General features: G+C 45.8%; 1 protein-coding gene across 5 annotated transcripts in view; it reads left to right on the forward strand.

Moving 5' to 3' along the window:
• The window catches only part of GIGYF2 (GRB10 interacting GYF protein 2), a 257,367-nt gene that overhangs the window by 43,486 nt on the left and 192,809 nt on the right, over positions 1-21,072 (forward strand). For all 5 annotated transcript variants that reach the window (XM_069727759.1, XM_069727760.1, XM_069727756.1 and 2 more), the window contains exons 3-4: positions 2,520-2,649; positions 12,533-12,628. In XM_069727759.1, coding sequence (XP_069583860.1) covers positions 2,520-2,649; positions 12,533-12,628 — 226 coding nt within the window. The remainder of the gene's footprint in view (positions 1-2,519; positions 2,650-12,532; positions 12,629-21,072) is intronic.

A 21,072-nucleotide genomic window follows, 5' to 3' on the forward strand; every position in this document is an offset into this window, starting at 1 on the left:
CAGCATGTCTTGTCTTTCTGCGGATTCCACAGCGGTTTTACAACTGCTCCAATAGAAAACCGCAGTTGTAAAACCGCAGTGAAATGCGCAGAAAAAACATGGTAAATCCGCAGCGGTTTAGCACTGCGGATTTATCAAATCCGCAGCGGAAAAATCCGCAGAGAACCAGAATACGTGTGCACATACCAAATCCCTAACCCTAGCCCTAACCCTAGCCTTAACCCTAGCCCTAACCCTAGCTCTAAACCTAGCCCTAACCCTAGCCCTACCCCTAGCCCTAACCCTAGCCCTAACCCTAACCCTACCCCTAACCCTACCCCTAACCCTAACCCTATAATAACATTAGTGGAAAAAAAAAATTCTATATTTTTTTTATTGTCCCTACCTATGGGGGTGACAAAGGGGGGGGGGGGGGGGTGTCATTTATCATTTTTTTATTTTGATCACTGGGATAGATTATATCTCAGTGATCAAAATGCACTTTGAACGAATCTGCGCATGCGCCCGCCATTTTGGAAGATGGCGGCGCCCAGGGAGAAGACGGACGGACCCCGGCAGGATCGGTAAGTATGATGGGATGGGGGGGGGAGCACGGGGGGGGGGAGAATGGGAGCATTGGGGGGGTGGATCGGAACGCGGGAGGGGTGGAACGGAGCACGGGGGGGGGGGGGGGTGGGGTGTGTGGAACGGAGCAGGGGGGGGGGTGTGTGTGGAACGGAGCACGGGGGGGGGGGGGGGGTGTGTGATTGGAGCACGGGGGTGAGCGGACAAGAGCACGGGGGGGGAGCGGAGCACAGGACGGAGGGGAGCAGGGCAGTGTACCGGGCAGATCGGAGGGCTGGGGGGGCGATCGGTGGGGTGGGGGCACATTAGTATTTCCAGCCATGGCCGATGATATTGCAGCTTCGGCCATGGCTGGATTGTAATATTTCACCCGTTATAATAGGTGAAATATTACAAATCGCTTAGATTGGCAGTTTCACTTTCAACAGCCAATCAGAGCGATCGTAGCCACGGGGGGGGGGGGGGGGGGTGAAGCCACCCCCCCTGGGCTAAACTACCACTCCCCCTGTCCCTGCAGATCGGGTGAAATGTGAGTTAACCCTTTCACCCGATCTGCAGGGACGCGATCTTTCCATGACGCCACATAGGCATCACAGGTCGGATTGGCACCGACTTTCATGATGCCTACGTGGCGTCATGGGTCGGGAAGGGGTTAAAGGCCTGGCGAATGTACGAATGCTTGCAATCGGCAGAGGAGAAGCGACATTTATCTACAAGATCATTGCTGTGTAACAGTCTGTTATTTTAGCTGTCCAACTACTGTTTTGGAAAGCGTAACTGATTGACTTGCCAGAAGTTTTGATCAGTGGGGATTTGGATAATGAAAAATTTCACAACCTCATTCACATGAGAAAATCTGCGGTGTAAATTGACCAGTGCTGCGGATTTAAAACCTGTCAATTTTCTGTTACTGGTTTTACAGCGGATTCCTCCCCTTCCGATGCACTTGTTGGAACTCTGTAGATTTTCCACTGCGGAAACTTTCCATTAGGAACAAACTGGGTGCATAGGTCATCAGGGTGCTTTTTCTAATGATGGTGTGCAGTAGTGACTGACACCATTTGTCAGGTGTCTATCAGGAGTAAGCAAGATTACTTTGAATTTTAAAATTTTCTCCCCACTAGGAGGCGCACCATGCAGACATGTGTGATCCTCCGATACTAGTGTGCTGGCAGCATGTGAAAGAGCACAGCTCAGACCAGTGGCACCACCATGTCACTGATTCGACCTATCAGTGTTCAGGAGCGCACTACCCCTGGCAAACAGGAGGACGGCAAGCGCATTGCACAATTTTGCCCCTAAATAGTGTGACCCAGCAGTGTGCGCGCTGACTTATAGACATCCGTCATTAGTAGGGAACCAGTCCTCTAGCATCACTATACGTCATACACCGCTGCCGCCTCTACTGGAAACTGCAACGGAGCAATCAACACAGTTCATAGATGGTTCATGCTGCATTTTAGAAGCAAAAACTGCAATGTCAAATGATTATTGTACTCGCATGCTCTTTGTAGAGTTTGTCTCGCCCTGGGTAAAGTACTGCTGCTTGTCTAATCCTAATGTTATGTAATATGCATACTTTGGTCTCACTTGTCGGTTCGAGAGGTTGTCCCGTGTCCACAAGGTTGTGATTTTCATACTCTGTCACTTTCCGATTCATTCACTGGATTGAATGTTCCATTAAGAGGAGTGGATGAGAATCTAGTCTGGACGTGACTGAGAGAATGCAAAGTGCACACTTGTGGTCACACGACGGCCGCTAGTACAGGCAAGCAGAGTATCCGTATGGTGTGTATGTTACACACTGTTAGGATTCAGCAGCCTGCTGTTCCCATGGCTGGACAATGTAAAATGAACATTCCGTTATCCAGAAGAGTCTTTAACCTTGTGATCATTATTGTTATTTAAAGATGTAGTATCCGGCTTATAACAAGTCTTGTATTTTTACTTTCTAGGCTCAGGGCTTTGTCAAGCGGGGGCTCTGTTATATCCCCACCCCTCTCCCCAGCATTGCCAAAGTATAAACTTGCAGACTATCGGTACGGCCGGGAAGAGATGCTAGCACTTTATGTAAAGGATAATAAGGTAATGTATCAGTGTCTCGCCTTTGTTTCATAGTTCGGGGGTAAGTTGTGCTTTATATTGATCTTCTCAAACCACCTGAAATCAATTGGGTGAAGCAGGTGAGATTGTAGTCGTTATGCGACTTTCATGTTATTCATGAACGTCTTCTTCAGTCCGGTGCTCACAAACCATATACAAGGTATACGAAAGATCAAATCATCCCATTTATGCCAGACCATTAAAATTAACATGTTTGGCATCGCTGTGAGTATAACGGCCTGAATACGTAGACTGCTATAATATTTACACACGTGGTCAAAATTGTTGGTACCCGTTGTTCAATGACAGAAAAACCCACAATGGTCACAGAAATAACTTGAATCTGTGGAAGCATGGTTTAAAAGCAATGTCTGACTTTCATTTGTTCATTTTCATAGATCTTTTATTTACCGTATTATTACTTTTGTCAGATTCAAGTTATTTCTGTGACCATTTTGGGTTTTTCTGTCATTAAACGAGGGGTACCAACAATTTTGACTACGTGTGTATGCCACAGAGTGGATGCCAAAACAAAGTAATCCAAATAGCAGAATCAATGTTTGTGGTCATTTTGCTACCTGAAAATGATACCAAAATGATATCAATATACGCAGGGACTCTAATCAACTATAAGCGCCTAATAGAAGTCCAAAAATATTGGCCAAATAGTTAAAAAAAAAAAAAAAAGTTAAAACTTAAAAGGCAATGTGGAAAAATTAAAAAGTGAAGAGGGGCTCTCTGGGATATTATTACACAGAGGGCTGCATAAAGCGGAAACCAGCCATGTCCTCTGTAGTCCACGGACGTTCCTGCATGTACCGTATTCAAACTACTTGTTTGCAAGGAAGGAGGTGGAAACAGTTGGGGGAGAAATCGGTGGCCATGCCCTAATTCTATCCAATATTGCTTGGATCAGCTAGATTAGCTGGTATTTGGGTTTCGATGTCTTTGCTATTTCTCCCCGGCATTTTCACCTCTTTGACTGCAAACAGGTTGCATTTGCACACTACGCACAGAGTTCCTGATCAGGTAGTTTTAAGCAGGGCTGTGGAGTCAGTAAGCCAAATCTCCAAGTCTGACATCTCAATTTCCATGACATCGGCTCCGACTCCACGACTCCACAGCCCTGACAGGGCTGTGGAGCCAGTAAGCCAAACCTCTGACTCCTACTCCTCAATTTCCATGACACCGACTCCACCAAAATGGGCTCCAACTCCATGACCCGACTCCACAGCCCTGGTTTTAAGAGCAGTAACTTTTTTTCTTGGTTGGATTTTTAGGTTTTTTTTTTTTTTCCTTTTCGTGTTATATGGATCTTAAATTTTTCTGTTATTTTCGTACCTTTATTTCTTCTTCGCCACATTGGGGGACACAGAACCGTGGGTGTTATGCTGGTGTCGCTAGGAGGCTGACACTAAGTTGAGACAAAAAAGTTCGCTCCTCCCCTGCAGAGTACACCCTCATGCTGGCTTCCATAGACCCAGTTCAAGCTTAGTGTCTGTAGGAGGCACACAGGGTCTGCTATTCAGGCCAGAATTTCTCTTATTTTTTGATTTTTTTTTTTACTATTTAATTTTTTACCCGGATGAAGGGGCGACGGAACCTTTCAAGGCTCCGATCTCCCCGAACCAACAACAGGCGAGCACGGAGAGTGTCACCTTTCTGTGTCCTCTCCTGCGATGTGGGATGCCACTGCCTGGGCTGTTTTTAAGGGCGACTGGCCCCTTCAAGGGCACCGATCTCCCCTCCTCCCTTAACAGACGAGCACATGGAGTGTCACCTCCACGTATCCTCTTCTGCAGCCAGGCCTATTGCCGGACATTTTGCCCTGCGCACCAGGTCTTACTCTCGGATGTTCAGAGGCACCCTCCATCGTGGCCTCCGTGCAGCACCCCCCTGCATCACCACTGAAAAAAGCGGATGATGAAAGGAGGCGGACGGTTCCTCTCCACCCCCCTTTTAAGGGGATGGTGAATGGAGGCTCCCCCAACCCTGCACCGTTCTAACTATCCCGGGCACAGCTCTGACCTGCTGCATCTGCAATCCCCTTCATATCAGGGTAAGTGCCACCCAGGAGGGGTCGTTTTCCGGCGCTCATAGGAGGGCTCCATAGCAGCAGGGACTCCACAGGGCTCCGCAGCATCTTTCCCGACGGTCCCTGTCTTCGGCCAAGTGCGGGCCGCATCACGATAGGCCCCGCCCACCGCTCGCATCACTCTTGCGGCTGCGCCCCCAGACCTGGCGTTTCTCGCTCCTTGCAAGACTACCTCCCAGCTCTCGGCAGTCATCTTTCCCCACTGCACAGCAGCTCCGGCCGCCTTCTGCACGTGTCAGCACTCCTGGATGCCGGTCTTCCCCTACTCAGCGCCACTGATCAGATTGCGGAACACAGGACCTTGGTAAGGAGACTGCACTAGGTGCTTCCCTGCAGTTATACCCCACATCGCTTCCACTAGCAGTGTTTTTACTTATATTGGGGTACATCATGTCGCAGTCGAGGGCTAAAAAGACTACAAAGGTACATACCACCTTTTTCACTGCGTGTACCACCTGCCAGGCTCCTCTCCCTTGGCCTCAAAGCTCCCCTCTCTGCTCAGCCTGTGATGCCCAATGTGCCCAGGAGCCCTCCTCCGCTACCGACCCCAGTGTATCTAGCCCCCCCGAGTGGGCCGCATCACTGTCACAATCCATGGCTTCGTTGGACAAAGCGATTGAATCCCTTCATGACCCCTCTGGGGAGCGGGGCACTCGTCTACCTGGGTTAAGAGACCCCCTCCCTTACAGGGGAATCATTGGCCAGCAGGGGCTGCTCTCGCCTGAAGGAGGTACGGACATCCAAAAAACGGATCCGCACTACCTCTCCTGAGCATTCACCATGCCATTCAGCCTCTGGTAGCTCCACTTCTCGCTCACCCTCTCCAAGGGCTCGCAACGAACATGACTCCAAATATGAGCCTGAGGCATCCTTGGACCCGGAGTCTCCGGAGTTTCAATCGACTGTGGACTCCTTAGTTGAAGCCGTCAATCACACGCTAAAGGTTGATGATGATCCTTATTCGGCTCTGGATCATGCGGTATCTTTTAAAAGAACCAAGCGATCCCATAGGGTGTTCGCCTCCCATCCGGATTTTTTAGATATAGTCCGGCGACACAGGGAACGACCGGATAAGCGCTTTACGGGAAAAAAGGCACTGGAAACGAAGTATCCCTTTTCCCACAGATCTTGTCAAAGATTGGACGGAACCTCCTCCGGTATCGCGTTTGGCTACCAAAATGCTTTTATCCGTAACTGATGGGGCTTCGATTAAAAATCCCACAGAACGTCAATAGATTCCCTGGCTCGCTCAGTATATGAAGCCTCAGAATCCTCTCTATCCCCTTCCTTTGCTGCGGCATGGGTCCCAAAAGCAATGGTTTTCTGGGCAGATGCCTTTGCAAAATCCATTCAGGACCAGGCTTTTCTGTCTGAGGCGGCAGATCTCGCCAACCAAATTGCTATGGCTGGAGACTGTGTGATGTATGCGTCTTTAGATGCAGCAAACTGTGCTGCAATTGCTGCCTCAAATGCCGTCACCATTAGGAGAGCACTATGGCTTAGAGAGTGGCGCGCAGATTCCTCTTCTAAAAAAGTCTTTGATTTCTCTGCCTTTTCAGAGCGGACGTCTGTTTGGAGAAAAATTAGACCAGCTTATTTCCGATGCTACGGTAGGGAAAAGCAAATTCCTCCAGCAGCACAGGCCTAAGACTGCTTTTCAGCGTCAGCAACATTTTCGCTTTCAGCCCTTTTGCAGTAGCCCATTCTGGTCCACCTCCACAGCCTTGTCCACACCAGAACGATCTCCACGTACAGAGAGAGACCCTCGGCCCTCATACAGGCCGAATCAGTCCTGGCAAGGTAAGCCTAGGCAACCCAGAACCAGGGCATCCAGGCCCTCCAGATTTCCTTCACAATGACTCTGGGAGTTTTCCGATCGACACCACCAAAGTAGGTGGACGACTACTTCTCTTTCAACATGTCTGGCGTTCATCCACGACGAATGGGTCAGAGACCTGGTGTCTTCTGGTTACAAAATAGAATTCTCCGCCTCCCCTCCGGCACGGTTTTCCCCCCTCTCGTCTCCCAAGTTCAGGAGCTCAGTCTCACGCACTTCACCACGTCATTGAATCTCTCCGCCGAAACGGGGTCATTGTTCCGGTTCCAGAACACGAGCGATTCGGAGGTTGTTACTCAAACCTCTTTGTGGTTCCAAAAAAGGACGGGACGGTGCGCCCTATTTTGGATCTAAAGCTCTTAAACAAGTATGTAAAAGTCCGTCACTTCAGGATGGAATCCCTCTGGTCGGTCATCTCCTCAATGGAGAGAGGAGAGTTTCTAGCATCAATAGACATCAAAGATGCTTATCTCCATATCCCAGTCTTCCCGCCACATCAAAGGTTCCTGCATTTTGCCATCCAGGAGGACCATTTTCAATTCACGACCTTGCCACCGCACCCAGGGTATTCACAAAGGTCATGGCGGCGGTCATGGCCATTCTTCACTCCAGAGGAGTCGTCGTATTGCCATACTTAGACGACCTCCTGATCAAAGGTCCGTCCTATCATGCCTGCGATGCATGCGTCCGCATTACCTTGGAATACTCTTTCACGCTTGGGCTGGCTGATAAACTTGGACAAGTCCTCCCCCGTTCCAGCCCAACGGTTCTCCTTCCTAGGCATGATCCTGGATACATCCAAGGGGATGGTTCTTCTTCCTCGGTCCAAGGCCCAAGCGCTCCATCAGGGAACTCGTACGCTTTGTCGTCCCTTTCCTCATTCCATTCGGTTTGCTATGAGGATCCTGGGGAAAAAGGTGGCCGCAATGGAAGCGGTTCCCTTCTCCCAACTGCATCTCCGCCTCTTACAACAGGCTCTGCTAGACAATTGGGACAGGAGTCCCTTCTCCCTCGATTGGCTATGTCCTCTGTCGCCGCGGATCAAGCAAGCGCTCAAATGGTGGACTTTTGGAATCATCTCTCAGCCAGGGGAGGTCTTTTCTCCCAATTCACTGGCTGGTGGTGACTACCGACGCCAGTCCCCTCTGTTGGGGAGCAGTATTTCGCCACCACACTGCCCAGGGGCGTTGGACGATTCGGGAGTCGAGACTTCCGATAAACATCTTAGAGATTCAAGCGATTAGGTTTGCTCTGAGACGTTTCCATTTCCTTCTTGTGGGTCACCCTATTAGCATTCAATCAGACAACGTCACAGCGGTGGCGTACATAAACCATCAGGGGGGTACCCGCAGCAGGGCGGCGATGTGGGAGGTCTTCCACATTCTTCGTTGGGCCGAGAACAACCGCTCCACCATTCCTGCAGTGCACATTCCAGGCCTCGAGAACTGGGCGGCGGATTTTCTCAGCCATCAGGGTCTCGCCTTCGGGGAGTGGGAACTCCATCTGGAGGTCTTCCAGCAGATTTACCTTCGCTGGGGGACTCCGGACGTGGATCTGATGGCGTCCAGACTGAACGCAAAAGTTCCCAATTTCATAGCACATTCTCGGGATCCCCAGGCCATCGGGGTGGACGCACTGATATCCCCATGGCATCGGTTCCACTTCCCGTACGTGTTTCCACCGCTTCCCTTACTACCAAAGGTTATCCGGAAAATCAAGATGGAAGGGGTTCTTTTGATCCTAGTCGCCCTAGATTGGCCACTTCGCGCCTGGTACGCGGAGCTCGTTCAACTTGTCTCCGATGTTCCCTGGCAGCTACCAGATCACCCAGATCTGCTTCGCCAAGGGCCGATCTACCACCAGAGCTCAGGGGCCCTACGTTTAATGGCTTGGCTGTTGAATCCTGGATCCTAACTCAAGCTGGTTTCTCCCAGCAAGTCATTGCCACCATGATAAGCGCTCGCAAGACGTCTTCTGCTCGCATCTATCACCGCATTTGGAAAGCCTTCTTCTCATGGTGCAGGCTCCGTGGACGTCCTCCTCTCATTTTTTTCAATTCTCTCCATTCTGGAATTTCTCCAGTCAGGCTTGGATTCAGGTCTGGCACTCAGTTCCCTCAAGGGTCAGATCTCGGCATTATCCGTGTTGTTCCAATGTAAGATTGCTGCTAACTTGCAAGTCAGGACTTTTGTTCAGGGGGTCTCCCACGTAGTACCCCCCTATAAAATGCCGTTAGAGACCTGGGATCTCAATTTGGTCCTGAGTGTTCTTCAGGAGTCCCCTTTTGAACCTCTGCAAGATGTCTTGCTGACTGTTCTCTCCAGGAAAGGCCCCCTTCCTTGTGGCAGTAACCTCTATCAGGCGAGTCTCAGAGTTGGCCGCCCTCCCTTCAACCAGGACAAAGTGGTCCTACGTCCATCTCCGTCTTTTCTTCCCAAGGTGGTTTCATCCTTCCACCTTAATGAAGATATCGTTCTTCCCTCCTTCTGCCCACAGCCAAGACATAGGGTTGAAAAGGCCCTTCACACCTTGGACGTGGTAAGGGCTCTCAGGAGGTACATTTCTAGGACTGCCCCCTTCCGCAAATCGGACTCCCTCTTTGTGCTCCCTGAGGGTCACAGAAAGGGTTTAGCCGCTTCTAAAGCCACGATAGCCAGATGGATCCGGTCAGCTATTCATGAATCTTATCGGGTCAGGGGCAGACCTATCCCGGCGGGGATTAGGGCACACTCAACTTGGTCAGTGTGGGCTTCCTGGGCCATTCGGCACCAGGTGTCGGCAGAGCAGGTTTGCAAGGCCGCAATGTGGTCCAGCCTACATACTTTCACGAAGCACTACAATGTCCACACTCAATCTTCTGCGGATGCGGCCCTTGGCAGACGTATTCTGCAAGCGGCCGTTGCGCACTTATAGTCAGTTGGTACACGGAGTTACTTGGTTATATTGTTCCCCACCCAGGGACTGCTTTGGGACGTCCCATGGTCCTGTGTCCCCCAATGTGGCGAAGGAGAAATAAGGATTTTTGTGTACTCACTATAAAATCCTTTTCTCCGAGCCACTCATTGGGGGACACAGCACCCACCCGGTTAGTCGTATGGCTCGTTTTTCTTTTTTTTGGTTTTGGCCTACTCTGACATGTTATACTCTAATATTACGTTATATGTTTGTTAATGATCTCCTACTGCTTTTACACTGAACTGGGTCTCTGGAAGCCAGCATGAAGGTGTATACTGCAGGGGAAGAGCTAACTTTTTTGTCTCAAATTAGTGTCCGCCTCCTAGCGACAGCAGCATAACACCCATGGTTCTGTGTCCCCCAAGAAGTGGCTTGGAGAAAAGGATTTTACGGCGAGTACACAAAAATCCCTATTTTTTTATATATCGGGTGATAAAGGTGGGAAAATAAAGGAAAAGCGACATATTTCCATGTTTTATATTTTTGTGATCACAAAGGATCACATAAAAATTTAAATGTTTCCCTTTCGGTAAGAATTATTTTAAATATTGGGCACTTGTTTTTTAGCCCCTTTTTTAATATTTATTTTACACACTGTGCCCACCATAAAGTTATTAAAAACTTTGTGTGTCTGTGGGGGGTTATTTCAACATTTCAAAAATACTTTTTTTTTTTATAATCCTACTTCTCTTTTAATTAAGGCTGGAATATTAGCCCCAGTTACAGAAAATGAAGCCTCCTGGCTGCATAGCAGAGCTGTCTGATTGAGAAGGCAGAGTCCGTAATAAACCATCTCTGTCTGAACAACCGATTTCCTTCTCCTGCAGATGCACAATCACATGCAGCTGCTCTACAATGCAGGGATGCTTCAGAACATCCGCACACAGCAGAATGCAAATTTCGTAGGCATTTGAAGTCAAATAGTGGAACTACTTTTTTTTTTATTTTTATAAAAATATAAGACCTTCTATTGGGCTACTAAGGACTTGTTTTTGAAAGTATCGAGTAAAACCGCGGCAGTTTGGGTGTCAGTGAGCATCTTACAGACTTCCTTTTAAGAAATATTAAATATCTAAAATATATCCTTTATTTTCTGGGGAGAAATGTAATTATTTTGAAGTCTATAACCTTCATTAACCCATTAATAAAGGGCTTTAATCCTTCCTGATGCTTTTTATGGTACAAACACATGCATTTTGTATTCTGTAAATCTGCAGAGAGCAGGATTTAGGTCATAGGTCCTGGATCTAATAAAATCCAGATCAACTCTGATTGGAACAAATGTGTCAGAGTTTACTCTTGTGCCTGCTAAGAATTCTCCATCATGGGCTATTCTGACTTTTCTGGTGGTACCAGAAAAGGAAGAAGAATGGAAAAATACTAAGGCAGAATTTAATTGAGCACCTGATGGTCTAGAAATCCTTCTAATCTCCCTCGCAGCAAAAAAACGAAAAATAGCCACATGATCAGCTGAATTTTACCTGGCAGTATTTTGAGTCTGCACAATCCAGTGTTCTAGCATTTAACCCTTTAGGGACCTGGGAAGTTTTCTTTTCATGCTTTCCTTTTTTCCTTTCTGCTCCAAGAGTCAGGTTTTTTTATTTTTACGGAATGAGTTGTAAAATTCATTATTACCATTCATTTTCTCAAATAATGTATTGAAAAAATGGAAAATAATTCCAAGTGCAGTACAATTGCAGGGTAAAAAAAACAATTATGCTATTGTTTTTGTGCGTTTTCTTTTATGGCATTCATTTTGCAGTAAAAATGACCTGGCAACATAATTTTCCAGGTCACGCCATCAAACCATTATGAGCACAGTAATACCAAATATATATTTTTTCATAATAAAATCAGTCGCTTATACTTATCACAGAATTGCAGTATATAGTCAAATCGCGGTTCTCCTCTGAAATGCAGCCAATGGCAGGCCATCCACGGGGACCTCATCAGTGACTGCTAGGGCCCCGCTAACCCCCAGAATGGGGCTCTGAAATACCATAAGAGAATAGGGCTTTCCGCTCTTCTCACAGTAGTCAGATGATCCCATGGATAGGCAATAACTGTTAATGATGCGGATAACCCTTTATTGTGCTGTAAAAACGTTGCAGTTCTTGTTCCACTTGAAATAAGATTAATGTAGAAGGACACACTGATCAAGCACATAGTTGAGTGGATAGTTTAGAAAAAGAAAACATTTAGACTTCTCATTTGGTAATTTTGCATTAAAATATTTTGTTTGTATTTTTCCCATTGGTGTCATCATCATTAACTGTCCTTCATATGACAATGGCCCGTAGTTCTCAAAACTGACTTGCGCCAAATCTTTAGAGTACTTCAAATCCGCCACTCGAAATCAGAGATTAGATAAGAATGGGGCACAAAATGTTGAGTTTTGTGCAAATGGTAAACATAAGTATTTGTTCCACTACCTTTGTAAGAGGACTATGACCTGTCTAGAATATGTAACCTTTTTGTGAATAGAAATACAATGTTTTGTTTCATCCCAAGAGGTTAACCATGATCACTCCACTACTTTCTCATCATTGTTCAGTTTTGAAGTGGGTACTAACAATTATGTATTGTATGGGGTAAAACATTGACAAATTTGGTGCACACATTTACAGCACAGAAATTCCTCAAATTGGGCAAATTCTTGGGCGCAAACGCAGTGATATACTTCTCTGTGTTTTATTAAATTTTACAGGATAGGGAGGTTGTGAGGGAAAGGGGGGTGGGACACTGGGTAGAGGGGTTTAGTTCAGGTTAAAGGAAAATATATCAATCTGCTTTGTAATTTTGGTATCTGTCTGGAGTTTGTGTCAGACTATTACATTTTGGATTTATGCCTTAATAAAAATTACTTGATTAAATTTTTTTTTTTTTTTACATGACAGAAATTTGATATTCTTTTACAGTTTGGGCTAGTTGTTAGATCTATGCATTAATAATCCTAAGTAGTATGTTTTGTTCTGTAGGTTCCTTCAGATCTTCTGGACAAAGAGTTTCTGCCTATTTTGAAAGAGGAGCCCCTACTACCTTTGGCACTTGTTCCATTTACTGAGGAGGAGCAGGTAAGGGTCATATAGACTAAAGCGTTCAGTAATTTGTTACTGATCAGTCTTCCTTTCCAACCTATTCTGAATGCAGCAGCCAGGCCCATATTCCTGTGCAGCTGCTAAACTGATGCCTCCACCCTGCCCCAGCCATTGCACTAGTATTCCATCCACTACAGAGTACAGTATGATCTTTATGCTCTTGCTAAAAATTCTCCATTCTATATCACCTATGTTATGTTTACTAATCTAACCTTGCTCTCAGTCCTGTTAATGCATCCAATACTAACTTCCTCCATAATCCAAATCTTTCATTCTCATGTGCAAGATTTTCTTGTGTTCCTCAAGTTCTCTGGAATGCACAACCCCGGAATATTTTGTAAGTTCACAGCCACACGTGCCCTAAAAACACTTCTATTTAGTGTAGCTTCTTACAATCTCTAATTTAATACGTCTCTTGTTTTTTTATTTTACCTTTCTTCTACAGTGTTTCTCAGAAACCTGAACCCTTTATCCAACAATATCCTCCAAACTGAAATCCATTTCCAATCTGTGCATCAATAGATAGCAGCTGGTGACAGGCTCGCTCAGCTGTATGTGTAGCATCTCGTTTTTTTACATATGCATATGTACCTCGTTCTCAAGTCCTCAGCCAGAGTCCTGGAAGTTTGAGGGTTCTGTGCAGGATCTTAGTTGTCCCCAGTACTGAGCTTTTCTGGACAGAGTTCAGATGTTGCTCCTGGGATCTGTTGTAGCCATTCTTCCAACTTAGGGGTCACTGCTCCAAGTGCTCCTATCACCACTGGAATAATTGTATGTATATTTATTACGGTTTTCTATATATTAAAACCTCTCAGCGCTGAATTTAAATCTGGTATTGCTATAATCATTATGACTGAAAGAATAGAGTTGTCTGATCTTTTCCTGCACCGTGAAAATTGCAGAATTTTTTTTTAGTTGGATTCTACCTTTTCTTTTCAATGTTCTTTTTATTGAAAGATAAACACATATACAAACAAAAAGAGAGCATTTGTAGTAACAGATAACAATCATGTCATCATACTCTTTAGATAGTAGTCGATGAATGAGAAGCTCTCTTTAGCAAAGTAAACAGTACAAGCAAGAATGGTAACAATAGGACTAAATTCAAGGTCTCCAACAGTAATTATATGGTGTTATAACTATACCTTGAAGTCCGCTTTATTAACAAGAGAAATTAAGAGATAGAGACGAGAAAGAGGGGGTAAAATAAAAGGAAAAGGATGAGCATTTGGGATAGAGGAGGAGGGTGGGGGGGGGGTCGGGTGTATGCACCGTAGGTCTTACTATTTGGTTCAGTTAGTTTTCAGAAGCTGTCAGCTTGTTGGACGACCTGAATGTGGCCCAGGGAAGCCAAATTCCCTCAAATTTAGATTGAGAATGGTTAACCAAGGCTACCAGTTCAGCCATGTGGTATAATTGGTCTATTTTCTTCAGCACTTGCTGGTATGTTGGGACGCTCGTGGTCTTCCAGAATGTAGGGATTAGCAATTTGGCTACAGCTAGTATGTTTTGAGCTAATATGGTGAGCCATGTGCATCTAGGCCACACAGGGAAATTTAAGCGCCATTTCTGGGGACAATTGTATCCTCTTCCCAGTCACGTCTCTTATGAATTTTTCTATTATTGTCCAGAAACCACGAACCCTCGTACAGGACCACCAAAGGTGAAGATATCCGCCCTCTCCTGTTTCGCATCTCCAGCAGTTGTCATGCGAGATCAGTCTCCAAACCCGAAGCTGTGTTTGTGTGATATACCATCTGGAAATTATCTTATAAGAGTTTTCCTGGGTTTTAACACAGCTTGTGGGACCGTGTGAATATTTATAGATGTGCATTACTTGCGCCTGTGTGAAGGTACATCTTAATTCTTTTTCCCACCCTAAAATATATGCTCTCTTGAGACTTAGCTCGTCTAGTAAAAGTGTTTGGTAGATTATAGAGAGAACTTTAGTGGGTCTGGACGATCTAGTACACAGTGTTTCAAACGAGGTAGGTTTGCGTGTAGTATCCGAGAAATAGTGTATTTTTTTTAGCGTTTCTTTAAGCGTAGAGTATTGTAGGAAATTAAGGTTTGCCAGGTCTGGTCTTTCGCGCAATTCTGTTAATGTAAGAAGCGTTCCTTCACATATCATTTGATCTATTGGGTAGTTTTTAGCTCGTTTTCCAATTGTATTGACCACAATGTCAGAGAGAGTCAACAATGGTGAGGATGGAGGTGAGAGGATGTTGTATGTTTTTGACCATATTTTTATGAGTGTACGGGTGAGGGGGTTTGGGTGTGGAGGGATTAATTTACCCCCCACAAAGGTCAATAGAAATGGTCTGAGCGGGTAGGGTGAGATTTCTCTTTCTATGTCTATTGCTATGCTACTTTGGGATTGTCTGAGTAGGCCAACAGACCTGGATAGTACTGCGGCATAGTAATACAGGTCCTTCTCAAAAAATTAGCATATAGTGTTAAATTTCATTATTTACCATAATGTAATGATTACAATTAAACTTTCATATATTATAGATTCATTATCCACCAACTGAAATTTGTCAGTCTTTTATTGTTTTAATACTGATGATTTTGGCATACAACTCCTGATAACCCAAAAAACCTGTCTCAATAAATTAGCATATCAAGAAAAGGTTCTCTAAACGACCTATTACCCTAATCTTCTGAATCAACTAATCAACTCTAAACACATGCAAAAGATACCTGAGGCTTTTATAAACTCCCTGCCTGGTTCATTACTCAAAACCCCCATCATGGGTAAAGGTACCGTCACACTAGACGATATCGCTAGCGATCCGTGACGTTGCAGCGTCCTCGCTAGCGATATCGTCCAGTGTGACAGGCAGCAGCGATCAGGCCCCTGCTGTGCTGTCGCTGGTCGGGGAAGAAAGTCCAGAACTTTATTTCGTCGCTGGACTCCCCGCAGACATCGCTGAATCGGCGTGTGTGACACCGATTCAGCGATGTCTTCACTGGTAACCAGGGTAAACATCGGGTTACTAAGCGCAGGGCCGCGCTTAGTAACCTGATGTTTACCCTGGTTACCATCCTAAAAGTAAAAAAAACAAACACCACATACTTACCTACAGCCGTCTGTCCTCCAGCGCTGTGCTCTGCACTCCTCCTGTACTGGCTGTGAGCATCGGTCAGCCGGAAAGCAGAGCGGTGACGTCACCGTTCTGCTTTCCGGCCGCTGTGCTCACACAGACAGTACAGGAGGAGAGCAGAGCACAGCGCTGGAGGACAGACGGCTGTAGGTAAGTATGTGGTGTTTGTTTTTTTTACTTTTAGGATGGTAACCAGGGTAAACATCGGGTTACTAAGCGCGGCCCTGCGCTTAGTTACCCGATGTTTACCCTGGTTACCGGCATCGTTGGTCGCTGGAGAACGGTCTGTGTGACAGCTCTCCAGCGACCAAACAGCGACGCTGCAGCGATCCGGATCGTTGTCGGTATCGCTGCAGCGTCGCTAAGTGTGACGGTACCTTAAGACTAGCGACCTGACAGATGTCAAGAAGGCCATCATTGACACCCTCAAGCAAGAGGGTAAGACCCAGAAAGAAATTTCTCAACAAATAGGCTGTTCCCAGAGTGCTGTATCAAGGCACCTCAATGGTAAGTCTGTTGGAAGGAAACAATGTGGCAGAAAACGCTGTACAACGAGAAGAGGAGACCGGACCCTGAGGAAGATTGTGGAGAAGGACCGATTCCAGACCTTGGGGAACCTGAGGAAGCAGTGGACTGAGTCTGGTGTGGAAACATCCAGAACCACCGTGCACAGGCGTGTGCAGGAAATGGGCTACAGGTGCCGCATTCCCCAGGTAAAGCCACTTTTGAACCATAAACAGCGGCAGAGGCGCCTGACCTGGGCTACAGAGAAGCAGCACTGGACTGTTGCTAAGTGGTCCCAAGTACTTTTTTCTGATGAAAGCAAATTTTGCATGTCATTCGGAAATCAAGGTGCCAGAGTCTGGAGGAAGACTGGGGAGAAGGAAATGCCAAAATGCCTGAAGTCCAGTGTCAAGTACCCACAGTCAGTGATGGTGTGGGGTGCCATGTCAGCTGCTGGTGTTGGTCCACTGTGTTTCATCAAGGGCAGGGTCAATGCAGCTAGCTATCAGGAGATTTTGGAGCACTTCATGCTTCCATCGGCTGAAATGCTTTATGGAGATGAAGATTTCATTTTTCAGCACGACCTGGCACCTGCTCACAGTGCCAAAACCACTGGTAAATGGTTTACTGACCATGGTATTACTGTGCTCAATTGGCCTGCCAACTCTCCTGACCTGAACCCCATAGAGAATCTGTGGGATATTGTGAAGAGAAAGTTGAGAGACGCAAGACCCAACACTCTGGATGAGCTTAAGGCCGCTATTGAAGCATCCTGGGCCTCCATAACATCTCAGCAGTGTCACAGGCTGATTGCCTCCATGCCACGCCGCATTGAAGCAGTCATTTCTGCCAAAGGATTCCCGACCAAGTATTGAGTGCATAACTGAACATTATTATTTGTTGTTTTTTTTGTTTGTTATTAACCCCTTCATGACCCAGCCTATTTTGACCTTAATGACCTGGCCGTTTTTTGCAATTCTGACCAGTGTCCTTTTATGAGGTAATAACTCAGGAACGCTTCAACGGATCCTAGCGGTTCTGAGATTGTTTTTTCGTGACATATTGGGCTTCATGTTAGTGGTAAATTTAGGTCAATAAATTCTGCGTTTATTTGTGATAAAAATGGAAATTTGGCGAAAATTTTGAAAATTTCGCAATTTTCACATTTTGAATTTTTATTCTGTTAAACCAGAGAGTTATGTGACACAAAATAGTTAATAAATAACATTTCCCACATGTCTACTTTACACCAGCACAATTTTGGAAACAACATTTTTTTTTGCTAGGAAGTTATAAGAGTTAAAATTTGACCAGCGATTTCTCATTTTTACAACGAAATTTACAAAACCATTTTTTTTAGGGACCACCTCACATTTGAAGTCAGTTTGAGGGGTCTATATGGCTGAAAATACCCAAAAGTGACACCATTCTAAAAAATGCACCCCTCAAGGTGCTCAAAACCACATTCAAGAAGTTTTTTAACCCTTCAGGTGCTTCACAGCAGCAGAAGCAACATGGAAGGAAAAAATGAACATTTAACTTTTTAGTCACAAAAATTATCTTTTAGCAACATTTTTTTTATTTTCCCAATGGTAAAAGGAGAAACTGAACCACGAAAGTTTTTGTCCAATTTGTCCTGAGTACGCTGATACCTCATATGTGGGGGTAAACCACTGTTTGGGCGCACGGCAGGGCTTGGAAGGGAAGGAGCGCCATTTGACTTTTTGAATGAAAAATTGGCTCCACTCTTTAGCGGACACCATGTCACGTTTGGAGAGCCCCCGTGTGCCTAAAAATTGGAGCTCCCCCACACGTGACCCCATTTTGGAAACTAGACGCCCCAAGGAACTTATCTAGATGCATAGTGAGAACTTTGAACCCCCGGGGGCTTCACAAATTGATCCGTAAAAATGAAAAAGTACTTTTTTTTCACAAAAAAATTCTTTTAGCCTCAATTTTTTTCATTTTCACATGGGCAACAGGATAAAATGGATCCTAAAATTTGTTGGGCAATTTCTCATGAGTACACCGATACCTCACATGTGGGGGTAAACCACTGTTTGGGCACATGGTAAGGTTTGGAAGGGAAGGAGCGCCATTTGACTTTTTGAATGAAAAATTATCTCCATCGTTAGCGGACACCATGTCGTGTTTGGAGAGCCCCCGTGTGCCTAAACATTGGAGCTCCCCCACAAATGACCCCATTTTGGAAACTAGACCCCCCAAGGAACTTATCTAGATGCATATTGAGCACTTTAAACCCTCAGGTGCTTCACAAATTGATCTGTAAAAATGAAAAAGTACTTTTTTTTTCACAAAAAAATTCTTTTCGCCTCAGTTTTTCATTTTCACATGGGCAATAGGATAAAATGAATCCTAAAATTTGTTGGGCAATTTCTCCCGAGTACGCCGATACCTCATATGTGGGGGTAAACCACTGTTTGGGCACACGGCAGGGCTCGGAAGGGAAGGCGCGCCATTTGACTTTTTGAATGGAAAATTAGCTCCAATTGTTAGCGGACACCATGTCGCGTTTAGAGAGCCCCTGTGTGCCTATGCATTGGAGCTCCCCCACAAGTGACCCCATTTTGGAAACTAGACCCCCCAAGGAACTTATCTAGATGCATATTGAGCACTTTAAACCCCCAGGTGCTTCACAGAAGTTTATAATGCAGAGCCATGAAAATAAAAAATAATTTTTCTTTCCTCAAAAATGATTTTTAGCCTGGAATTTCCTATTTTGCCAAGGGTAATAGGAGAAATTGGACCGCAAATGTTGTTGTCCAGTTTGTCCTGAGTACGCTGATACCCCATATGTGGGGGTAAACCACTGTTTGGGCGCACGGCAGGGCTCGGAAGGGAAGGCACGCCAATTGGCTTTTTAAATGGAAAATTAGCTCCAATCATTAGCGGACACCATGTCACGTTTGGAGAGCCCCTGTGTGCCTAAACATTGGAGATCCCCCACATATGACCCCATTTTGGAAACTAGACCCCCAAAGGAACTAATCTAGATGTGTGGTGAGGACTTTGAACTTCCAAGTGCTTCACAGAAGTTTATAACGCAGAGCCATGAAAATAAAATAAAAATTTTATTTTCTCTAAAATGATTTTTTAGCCTGCAATTTATTATTTTCCCAAGGGTAACAGGAGAAATTTGACCCCAAAAGTTGTTGTACAGTTTCTCCTGAGTACGCTGATACCCCATATGTGGGGGTAAACCACAGTTTGGGCACATGTCGGGGCTCGGAAGTCAAGTAGTGACATTTTGAAATGCAGACTTTGATGGAATGCTCTGCGGGCGTTACGTTGCGTTTGCAGAGCCCCTGATGTGGCTAAACAGTAGAAACCCCCCACAAGTGACCCCATTTTAGAAACTAGACCCCGAAAGGAACTTATCTAGATGTGAGGTGAGCACTTTGAACCCCCAAGTGCTTCACAGAAGTTTATAACACAGAGCAGTGAAAATAATAAATACGTTTTCTTTCCTCAAAAATAATTTTTTAGCCCAGAATTTTTTATTTTCCCAAGGGTTACAGGAGAAATTGGACCCCAGTAATTGTTGCCCAGTTTGTCCTGAGTACGCTGATACCCCATATGTGGGGGTAAACCACTGTTTGGGCACATGTCGGGGCTCGGAAGTCAAGTAGTGACGTTTTGAAATGCAGACTTTGATGGAATGGTCTGCGGGCGTCACGTTGCGTTTGCAGAGCCCCTGGTGTGCCTAAACAGTAGAAACCCCCCACAAGTGACCCCATTTTGGAAACTAGACCCCCCAAGGAACTTATCTAGATATGTGGTGAGCACTTTGAACCCCCAAGTGCTTCACAGACGTTTACAACGCAGAGCCGTGAAAATAAAAAATCATTTTACTTTCCTCAAAAATGATGTTTTAGCAAGCAATTTTTTATTTTCTCAAGGGTAACAGGAGAAATTGGACCCCAGTAATTGTTGCCCAGTTTGTCCTGAGTACACTGATACCCCATATGTGGGGGTAAACCACTGTTTGGGCACACGTCGGGGCTCGGAAGGGAAGGAGCACCATTTGACTTTTTGAATAAAAGATTGGCTGGAATCAATGGTGGCGCCATGTTGCGTTTGGAGACCCCCTGATGTGCCTAAACAGTGGAAACCCCTCAATTCTAACGCCAACACACCCCTAACCCTTATCCCAACTGTAGCCGTAACCCTAACCACAACCCTAACCGCAACACACCCCTAACCACAACCCTAACCCCAACACACCCCTAACCCTAACCACAACCCTAATTCCAACCCAACCCTAACCCTAAGGCTATGTACCCACGTTGCGGATTCGTGTGAGATTTTTCCGCACCATTTTTGAAAAATCCGCGGGTAAAAGGCACTGCGTTTTACCTGCGGATTTACTGCGGATTTCACCTGCGGATTCCTATTGAGGAATAGGTGTAAAACGCTGCGGAATCCGCACAAAGAATTGACATGCTGCGGAAAATACAACGCAGCGTTTCCGTGCGGTATTTTCCGCACCATGGGCACAGCGGATTTGGTTTTCCATAGGTTTACATGGTACTGTAAACCTGATGGAACACTGCTGCGGATCCGCAGCGGCCAATCCGCTGCGGATCCGCAGCCAAATCCGCACCGTGTGCACATAGCCTAATTCTAAAGGTATGTGCACACGCTTCGGAAAACGCTGCGGATCCGCAGCAGTTTCCCATGAGTTTACATTTCAATGTAAACCTATGGGAAACAAAAATCGCTGTACACATGCTGCGGAAAAACTGCACGGAAACGCAGCGGTTTACATTCCGCAGCATGTCACTTCTT

This window comes from Ranitomeya imitator, chromosome 5 (assembly GCF_032444005.1).
Source record: "Ranitomeya imitator isolate aRanImi1 chromosome 5, aRanImi1.pri, whole genome shotgun sequence".
NCBI lineage: Eukaryota > Metazoa > Chordata > Amphibia > Anura > Dendrobatidae > Ranitomeya > Ranitomeya imitator.